Genomic DNA, 10460 nt, shown 5'->3' with positions numbered 1-10460 from the left:
AGCAACCACAAACAAATCCAGAGAAAAGGCACGGCTGTGGGTTCATTCAAGACACAAAGAGGCAAAAATCCACCTAGAAAGTGCCAGAGCTTTTCAGCATCAGTCAAACATGAGAACTGTGTGATGTAGATTCAGTGTGGACAGACATCCAGAACACTGAAGTTGCAGCCTGACAGCAGACTTCCTGAAGGGCAGGTCCCGGGTCCTACCACCAGCCTCTTAGCCCAGCGTAGCTGGGACCCCAGACTGCGGAAGAGGGAGAAGTCACCCAGGCAGGGGTAGTGGACCCCTCGACCTGGCAGGCTTTTCCATCTCCCTGTCAATGGTCCATGATCTTTGGGACAGACTTTCTTGGGACCACCTTATCTTTTATGAGAAATTATGGCCAAGCTCTCTCATTCATTTTTATTAGTTGTTTGTCCGGTGGCTTGCACTGACCTGGCAGGAACCCCACGTCCCCACCATGCACAAGCATTTGCACGAGCACCTCACTTTGCTGCAGTGACTCTGGTTCTCCTTGACTGGGTCTAGGCTATTCCTGTAATTCTCACTCCACTATCCTTGCACATGGCTTACCACTGTGCCCTAAATCTCCATCAAACCTGCGCACACCTCTTCAACGTGAGCTGGATAACCTCGCGTGTACACTTTCTCCGGAGACACAATCCCTCCTGTGACAGTCACGAGCTAAGTGGTCCTGACCAAGCTTTTCCGCTCACTTTCTTCCTTGCCTCCTAACCTTCCAGGTCTCTATTTTTCTATTTCCTGGTCAGCTCCCTTCTGCTCTCCTTTGAGTTCCTTTAAAGTGAGTCAGTTGTGCCCTAAACACCCAGGAGGGTCCTGATGTGCCTTCAAGGCCACTTGGAGCCGCCCCACAGTGCTCTGGGACCCAGGCCTGTTTTGGTTTAGTTTTGCTTTCCTCAGTCTCTCTGGCAAGGTCATGTGGTCATTCGCCAAGGCCAGCAGGAATGCTAGCCACAGGCAGGCCCTCCTGTCTGTCCAGCGGATTCAGTGCTCCCATTAAGCTTCCACGGCTTGCGGGTCGTGAATTCGCGTTGGTCTCCATTTTCCAAAAGTCTTTTCCAACCTCATTTTTGCCCTGTTCTCAGTCACACTCTCTCCCCACCCACAGGCTTTCCCCACTGAGGGCTACTGCACAAGCAGATGACCTACCGGGAATGCTTGATGCTCCAGTTTTTCCAGGTTGCCTCTCTTTCTAATCTCTCCTCACCCCTTGTCACTCTATTACATGCCCCCATTTTATTTTCACCCCAGCACTTAGGATACACAATAATCCTGTTCATTTCTTTGCCTTTGTCTTTCGCTCCCAACTAAAATGTAAGCTGGGTGAGGGCGGCGCCGTTTCTGCCTCACACAGTCCTACAACAGCATCTGGAACAAAGGAGACACTGAACTATCCATCTGCAGAATGAGTGAATGTGTTCGTGTAGGTTCTCAAGAAGGTCACAAATGACTCCAGGGACCTTCCTCCAGGTCCTCCTTCCAGCAGGAAGATGGCCTCTGTGTGAATATATTCAGGCCGTCCCTGTAGCCTTTCCACACACTGCATGCTTGGTACAAAGGAGTCGGGCTCTTACTTTAGAGAAGACTTTCATCCTGGACTTTTCCCGTACGGGTCAGGACTGGCTAACTGAAGAGTGAGACTTCATCAAGGTTTGAACAAGATTCCTCCTACCACTATTCTTCTGGCTGTTCTTAACACTTGACATGCTTTGTGTCTGTATCTTATTATTATCCCAGTGCCCCCCATAGATATAGGAAAACAGATGTAGCTACAATATTTCTGGTATTAGAACATGGGAATTCATCCAAATTAACTCGCAGCCTCCACTCAGGCCGATACCCACATCAAACAGATTTCAGGGGAAATCACTTCTCTTCTAACTCATTCCAATATCTCTCCATCTTTTTGATTCATCCCTCAAGGGAAATGAAGGCAGTTGTGATCACGTGCCAGGCTCAGCTGCTTAAGAATGATGAAGTTGACATGTGGGGAAGCACATATGTACTCTCTCTCACACACGTGTGCGCGTGCGCGCACACACACACACACAGTCCTTACCAACGTAGCCTGGAGTTCCACAGGCTGTGGACATCACATCTCCTTTGCCCTCCATTTTTGACAATCCAAAGTCACTGATCATTATTTTAGACTCCTCATCTTGACTGTAGTACAGCAGATTTTCAGGCTAGAATAACAACAACAAAAACTATTTAGGCTTCGTTAGTAGGATATGGATAATTGTGGGAGACTCCCCAGTCTGCAAAAGCTCTTCAGAAAGCAGTGTTTGATAAAGCAACATAGAGGGCCCTCAGAGTATCGGGCACATACAGCCTTTCAATAAATGCCCCTTTACTAGCATTTTCTCTACTTAAAAAAAAAAAAAAGCCATAATTGGAGGCAATCTAAAGATGCTGCTTATATTTTTCATTTCTTGGGTTGGGAGATAGAAGATTCTTAGGAAAATAATTTTAATTACTTTTGCAGGTGCTGTTTTATTTTTTATTAGTGATGCTTGTTAACCATCTTTCACTAGCCCAAAGATCTCTTTGTTCTGCCTTCCCCTGCCCAGGGAAGCAGATGGGTGCCTTTGGGAAGAATGCACAGGACTAGAGGTCCAGCACTTTCTAGCCACATGTCCTTAGGCATGAACTTCTGTGGCCTTGGCCCATCTGCAGAACTCAGGTGGCGATGGCTCCCTGTTGTCCTCCCTGAATGGTCCACTATGGGCTGCGGGCTGTGTCAGCAGTCACACAGCCAAGGCCTGGTCATACCTGCTGGAGCGCTGCTCATCAGGGGTACCAGCGGTGTCTCCACAATGGCACTTGGGGAGCAGCTATCTTGGGGCTGAGGTGTGAGACTATGAAGCTTCAATTGCTATGCAGAGTTTCCTGTAAAATCTGGGACATTCCTCAGTTCTAGCAAAGAGGGGGGCAGGACTTATGGAGCCTGAGGCCCAAGGAGGCTACAGAATTTATCCGAAAAGTTGTTTCAATGGATGACATTGTCACTAGGAAGATAATGTCAGGGGTTGGAGCATCTGCTGTGGTCCAGTAGCAATGTCACTCCATCAGTTATATCCTGACAATTTATGGGATGAAGCAGTAATCGTGTTTCTCATTTACACTAAACCTTGAAGGAAAGACAACAGCGGGCGTCCCAGTTGGGAAACTCGTTCTCTGTCTGGCTCTCTCCCAACCCAACCCCGAGAATAAAGCCATATTCTCCTTCTCAGTGGTTTGAGGTAAATTTCACAAAGACCCCAACCTTTGAATTTTAGGAATGCTTTTACTCAGAGTGACTAGACTTATGTAGAAGTGGCTGCTGGCCTATTGGTGCAGGATAGTTGCCTGGGGAGACAACATGGCGGAGATGCTGCTCTTCAGTGGATTGGAAACAGGCCCAGGCCTCTGGATGTCAGATTCTGAAGTGCAACTACTGCTGAGAGGAAATTTGAGAACTGATAAAGACTCCTTCCTTGACCTAACATTAGCCTGGTTCTTCCGCCCTCTTTTTTTTAAAGATTTATTTATGCATCCAAGAGCTACAGGAGCTGAGAGGATTCACCAGAGACAGAGTAGGAAGCAGAACAGGCAGATCTACTGAAATACATTGTTGAGGGAAGCAGAGGTAAGATAGGAGAGGCCTGATGTGCTGTGTGGGTCACCTCTCTGGTTGGGGGATGGATCTCATGCTGCAGTGGCTGCTGATAGTTTCACAGTGCTGAGCCTTAACCCCTTGTACCACCAGGGAGGCCACTTCTGGTCTCTTTTCAATGCGGCCTCCACCCTGGCCTTGTGTCCCTCCTCGCTTTCTGGGCCTGCATAGTGAGGTCACCGCACACATCCTGCTAAGTTAGTTTACAGACCAACCCTCCCTCTTGGAGCTGGTCAAATCTCTTCCTCCCCCACCTCTGGAGTTGTTAAAATTATTCAGACACTTGTTAGACAAGGAGAAGAAGATCCTATTCAGGTGGCCACTGCAGTGGGGAGAGAGGCTGGCTCAATTCTGAATACAAGGACACGTGGAGATATACAGCTCAGTGCTGGGTGGGGGGCAGTGGATTGAAAATGACTGAAAGGGGACACTCGGGTAAGAGGATTTCTGGGAATACTGACCACACATATTTTGCCTGGGCACTCAGATATGAAGACAAGATAAGGGAGCCTATCAGGTATCACCAGCAGATGTGATGAAAACAAGCTGGCGTCAATCAAATAACAAAACACTCTGTGACAAGAATGAGTGTACGGGGCCTGCCCATTCCCCTTTCAGGTCCTGTGGTGCCAGTTAAACACCCTATACCCTGCTAGTAATGAGGACAGTAATTTTTCACACTCTGCTACCCTTGTCATTTGCCAACAAATAAATCAAACTACCTTCCTTCTCCTCAAAACTCTTCTTTTAATTAGTGAAGGGGAAGTGAGATCGGTAACTCCAGTATGAGATGGAGACCTCTTGCTGGTAGTAGCGGGGTGAAGGAGTGGGGTGGCCAAGGGGAACTTACAATTCTGCTTGGAGTCCTACAATTTCAAGGAATGATTATAAATTATTCTTCTGTAGTTCATGACAACTTTGCAAGATAATTGGTGGCCAATGTTAAACTGGAATGTCAACCCCAACCCTCTAGAAGTTCACATAAGATTTTAAAAGATCCAAATCAACACTTCTTGTGAAATTAATATCATACATAATCATCCTAACCCAGTACTTTTCAACTGGGGGCATTTTGCCAGGAAACCCTGCACCCTACCAGGAATACTTGGCAATGCTGAAGTAACTGTGGTTTTCACAACTCTGGGAGAGGCATTTGCATCTAGTGGGCAGATGCTAGGGAAGCCTCTGAACAGTCTACAGAGCATAGTCCAGTCCCCCCAACAAGGAATGTACCTGTCCCCAATGTCAATGTCAAGGGAAGCCTTGTCTTAACTTGAGGAGACAACTGTGGACATTTCCAGTCTCGAGTCCGTGCTTTGCAAATAGGACAAGTGGGTGTCTCTGATGGCATCCTAGGGTAGCCATAGAATACCTCTCTGGAGAGAATAGGGCCTATCCTCATGTGGCTGGGGCAGTACCCCAGACTAAGCCCTCACCCCAAATTAGCATGAGTTTGTTCTCTATAGCTCTGGCCTAGATTGCTGGTTCTTTTCACTTTCTTAGATGTTTATGAAAATTCTATATCCCAACCCAACTTCCTCCACATAGATCAAAATCCTTTGTGTTCTGTAAAGAGATGACAAAAAGGTCCTAAAATGGCAATGTTCTTTGTACAATTAACGGCTGGGAATGTTAAAGTTCCACAGGCTGGGAGCTCCAAGTACTTCTCCAAAAGCATTATGTGGGAGTAAAATGCAATGTCTCCCACACAGACAATCCTCCTTTCTACAGGGAAAATAAATACCACCCCTGTAGGAAATGGCTTATCTGCTTGGAAAGTATTTCTAATAAGTACAGAGAACCAGCCCTTCACACCATATCTCCTAAGTCGCAGAGAGATGTCATATCTCCTAAGTTCAGAGAGATGCCTGCACGTTCTGAAAGGAAGCATGCTTGGCACTGGCTGAGGGCACAAAGACTCTAAAGGACCTCAAGGTCCTGAAGATCAGTGGATTCTGCTCACAGTCCACCGTCACCCTTCAGGAAGCCTGCAAAGGGCAAAGTCTGTGCAGACTCAGTCCATATTCACAAACGGCTCTCCACAGATATACACTCAGAGCTGCTCCTCTGATGGTTCTCCAGGATGGCTCCCGGGCAACATCAGCGTCACTGGCAAACCCTTACAAATCTGGGTTCCTGGACCCCACTGCAGACCCCCAGAATCAAAACCTCTGAATAGGTCAGTACTCCGTGTTCTTACAGGCTTCCCAGACAATTCTGATGTAGGCTACCTTTTGGAAGTTCCGGTTCTCATCAACAGAGAGTGGTAATTTGGAGAGAAAAAAGGAAAATGTTGCTGAAAGCCCTTGTAAAAGTAAAAGTCCTCACGAAAGGCAAAAATCCCACCTCTTTGTACCCTTGTACACTACCAGATAATGCGCAGAAGCTGCAATTCTGTCTTCATAAATGTTTATTTATTCTCTGCAATGATTTTGATTTCCTATAATCATGAAAAGCAAAGCCTCAGTATAATCTGCACGTTTATGATGCGAGTGCTGGGTAAGTGTGCTGGGAGAAATTTCTCTCTTGACTGGAGCAGAGCGCCTCTGTAGAGGAAGGATGTGGAGGTGCCATGGAACGAAGCCACTTTAAGATCGTCAATCAACAGGGCTGCTTTCCACAGCTCCTCCAGTAGACATGTTCGCTGGCTCCCTTGGCCTGTATGTTTGAGAACAGCCCTTTGGTACCTACGTAGCCCCAGTGCGGAATGAAATGTCAGCATGCCCAAGGCAGAGTCTACTCTTCAGTGGCAACGGGTGAAGGAAGCCAGGAATATACAGGACATTGTAGAAGGCTGTGTAATCACAGGTCATTTATCTTTAACTTTCTATTTCCCTTTCCTCTCAGTCCCACCCTTTTCCTATTTCCATGGACCCGTGCTGAAACAGCAGGCATTGGAGAAGACTGAGAACAGCACCAGAAAAGGGGCCTTCAGTGCCTGCATGTCCTGAACAGAATTACCTTTAAGGCAGCCTTGAGGTGATACCCCACCCAGCACCCTGTAATGCTTTGGCCCACATAATGTCATAAAGTCTTCCAAACAATGGCTAGTCCCATTGATGTACGTCACCACTTCTGCGTCCCACAGAACCTAGCAACTAAACGTACGCAAATGCCCACATTCATTCCATCTGCAGCTACACCAAAGCATGTCCATGCCACCTCTGAGACAGGTGCTCCGTGGGCTGGAGAACAGCTGAGGATGTGACTAATGACAGCCTTACCTTGAGGTCCCTGTGGACGATGCCCATCCTATGCAAATAGTAGACGGCATCCAAGACCTGGCGGATCAGAGTGCTGGCGTCTTTCTCTGTGTAAAATCCCTTTTCCACTATCCGATCAAACAGCTCGCCACCAGATACGCTGTTTAAAAAAAAAAGAACAAATTGCAAGTATGAGAAGGCCTGCTGCATTCTTTAGGGAACACCATCAGTACGAGTTTTCAATATGAGAAAAAGTACAAATTTTATTGCAAACATTTTCAGATTTAGTTTTCTTCCCACCTGTTCCCCAGAAGTTATAGCAGGGAAGTGTTTCTATATCAAGAAAACACAAATGTAAGAAATGAAATAAAGGGAGAAAACCCCACCAGGATCCACAGACTAGCCACACTTATGGGCTATTTCTTGGCCTTGACCTTCATTCTGCTGCGACAATATATAATCAAACAACCTTCCAGAATATCAGCATCCTCAACTATAGGGAGCCGAGGCTGGATGTCTCTTGTATGTGAGGGAATATCCTCAAGGGGCTGGGGGTGGAGGGATGTGGGTAGGGTTGAGAGAGAGCACTGAGTAGTCACCAAGATCGTTGAGTTCTTATCTAAGCTCTGTCTCCAATATGCTAAATGCACAGGCATTCCTTGATTCTTCAGAACTCAGTCTTTTTAATCTGTAATGAGTGATGAGTAAATTAATCTGTCAGCTATTTCCAACAGAGGGAAGGAGGAGATCCCTGCAGGCAACAGGACCTGCAAGTCACCTGTGATTTACAAAAGAAGAATGACTTATTTAATGTATGTCATACATTGCTTTGCTTTGGTTTTTGGTGACAATAATTAATTTTAATTGGTTTTGAATTTCGTATTTATTAAACATTCTTTGTGTGTTTACGGAAAGGGAGCCTAAGGTAGCACTGTCCCCCCAAAAGCCTTGGGGGACAAACTTCCTAGCCCCTTTTATCTCTGATGTTTTGTGTTGCTCTGAATTCAATAAAGTAATAGAACTGCATGATCCTTAAAAGAAACAATTCAACCAACACTTTCACTTTCAAATTCTTAGTGCTATTTCTCTAAGAAATTTCAAATAATTATGCCACCTTAGAAATTAGCTTCAAGGGGTATATTAACACTATATTTTATTTATAAAAGAAAAACAAAGCTTCCAAAAGTCTAATGAAAAAAGAAATTTACTTGATATTGAAATCATCAAATAGTCTCATAAACAACATTACAGTTTTAATAGATACAGCTGGAGACATGCCCCAGCAGAGACATAGTTACAGAGCTATGATTCATTTTCTGCAAGTTGTGGCAATTAATGTGCAATAACCGAAATCTTCTTTTTAAAAAAACTAATAAAGAAAACACAATTGCAGTTATAAAAGGCCAATGTGCTAGAGTCTCGAGCATTACCTTGTCATTCCAAGCTGCATTAAACTTGGGTAATGTCTATTTCCAAAGCAACCCAACCAGTATAGGTAAGAAAGGAAAGGCACTCAGGAGAAATAAAAGCACTCAAGGACTGGGGAAAAAATGGCAACAACAGGGAAGGGAAGAAGCTACATTTTGATAATATTGTCTTAATGATCCAGATAACTAAAATCCCAAGACATCTCCAATTTCTCACCAGTCTTAATTTTGCCAGAACCTCTTTCCAAAGAGTGTCACTGTATATACACTGCAGAGGTTCAGGATGTTCTCCAAGAGATACATGTGCTCCCAGAGATATAGCGAGGTGAACCTGGTGCACTGGCTTCCTATAGTTGCTCATTCAGCATTTACTGGGAGCCCATATGTGCAGCCACTACGTGCCAGTCAGAGCGTCCTTCCACACACTCCACTCCCGGCCCACCTTCCAATGACACCCTTACTAGTGCTCTGCTGTTTCCAATCCTGTCCGTCCAGACTCACAGCTTCTACAGGCAGGTTGCTAGGGACCTCAGGCAATTGCAATTGAAGTAACAGTAGCTGAAAAAAACCTCTCCGCCTTTTTCTGCATAGAGGCAGAAATAAAATGCTCCTTCTAGGGACTCTTATTAGCCCAGGGGAATCAGTACAAGCAAACCCTTGTTCAGCTGACCCTTATCTTACTAGAACTCTTTACAATTTCACACCCCTAGATCAAATGCTTTGTCTTGTTAATTCACCACAAATTTATTGTTTGTCTAAAAGGTATAAAAGCTGTGCTTTCCTGGTTACTTCTGGGTCTTTAGTTTTTTACAAAAACACCCATATCCATGCAAAACTTGAATGCAAATTGTGTATTCCTCCTGTTAATCTGTCTTTGTCAACCTAATTTTCAAAGCCAGCCAGAGACCCTACAAGAGTAAAGGAAAACCTCTCTCCCCTGCAGCACAGAGCTGTTAACTTTAGAGAGAGCAGACTGAGAAATAATAACAGTGGTGCTAGGTAATAAAAAGCAGCGTCACAGCAAATAAACTTTGCAATTTGCAAAAGGCTGGCACAGAATTATGTCGCAACAATGGAAAATCCCTGTGACCCTGCTAGGGAGCGAGGCTGGTTAGAGATGTTTCTGTAAACCAAGTCCTCCTCCTCCCTACATTTAGTCCTAAGGGGGAGGGTCTCTTGAAACACTCAAGCTGCAATTAATAGAAGCTACCAACAGTATTTTTCAACCTTGAAGCCTTCAAGCTTAGAGGCAGATGTGTCCTTTCTCTCCAGGCCTGGGGGAAAAAAGTTTCATCTTCTCAGTATTTTTCTCAATCAAGTTCCAGTTTGGCAGCTCCCGAGATTCCCTCTCTGCAAGGGAGAATCACACACCTCCCAGGCCCTTATGCTCAAGCCTCACACCCTTGGCTTGCTCTCCCCTATTACCCCACATTCACTTCCCTGCTCCTGGGGGCCCTATTTCACCCACTTCAGGAAGATTAAGGGTACATTTCATGCAACCTCTGCCCTCAATATTTTCCTGCTTCAGCAAATCCTACTTTAATAAAAATACCTTTATTCTTAAAATATAGATTCACATTATCTTCCAGGTCTCCTGTCTAAAAATCTCACCTGTCTACATCTCCAAATCACAAATTCATGCCCCTCCATTGAAGGGAGCACATCAATTTAATTAACCTCTTGTCTTCCATGACACTTTGATTCTGGCTGTTCTGCTGCTCAGTGTCTGGCATGAACAAACTGAATTAAATTCCATCCCCACCCCACCACTGTTTCATAGGTTGAAATCCTAACCCCAATACCTCAAAATATGACTGGGATAAGAATCTTTAAAGATAAGTAAGGTTAAAGGAAGTCATCATCCAATGAAACTGGAGTCTTTATAGGAAAGGGGAGTGAATGACACCAGGGATGCAAAGAGAGAGAAAGACACAGTGAGGAGGTTGCCATGTACAAGCCAAAAAGAGAGGCCTGGGAGACACTAATTTTGCCAACGCCCTGATCTTAGGTGTCCAGCCTCCAGAACGGTGGGGAAATAACGTCTGCTGTGAGCCACCCGGCCTGTGGATACACTAGATCTAACATACTCATGCAGCTTATCTTTGGAGGCATAGTCTCCTAACTCATATATTTTCAGGGTTCATTGGCAAG

General features: G+C 45.3%; 1 protein-coding gene across 1 annotated transcript in view; it reads right to left on the bottom strand.

Moving 5' to 3' along the window:
- The window catches only part of CAMK1D (calcium/calmodulin-dependent protein kinase ID), a 298290-nt gene that overhangs the window by 38345 nt on the left and 249485 nt on the right, over positions 1-10460 (bottom strand). Inside the window, exons 4-5 of the mRNA XM_012731262.1 lie at positions 6904-7042; positions 2084-2210 (exon numbers count right to left, since the gene is read on the bottom strand). Coding sequence (XP_012586716.1) covers positions 2084-2210; positions 6904-7042 — 266 coding nt within the window. The remainder of the gene's footprint in view (positions 1-2083; positions 2211-6903; positions 7043-10460) is intronic.

The sequence above is a fragment of the Condylura cristata genome, unplaced genomic scaffold, assembly GCF_000260355.1.
Source record: "Condylura cristata isolate star-nosed mole 26May11 unplaced genomic scaffold, ConCri1.0 scaffold00030, whole genome shotgun sequence".
NCBI classification, from domain to species: domain Eukaryota; kingdom Metazoa; phylum Chordata; class Mammalia; order Eulipotyphla; family Talpidae; genus Condylura; species Condylura cristata.
Note: the sequence above shows the minus strand (reverse complement) of the source record. Positions and strands in the feature narration are given on the sequence as shown.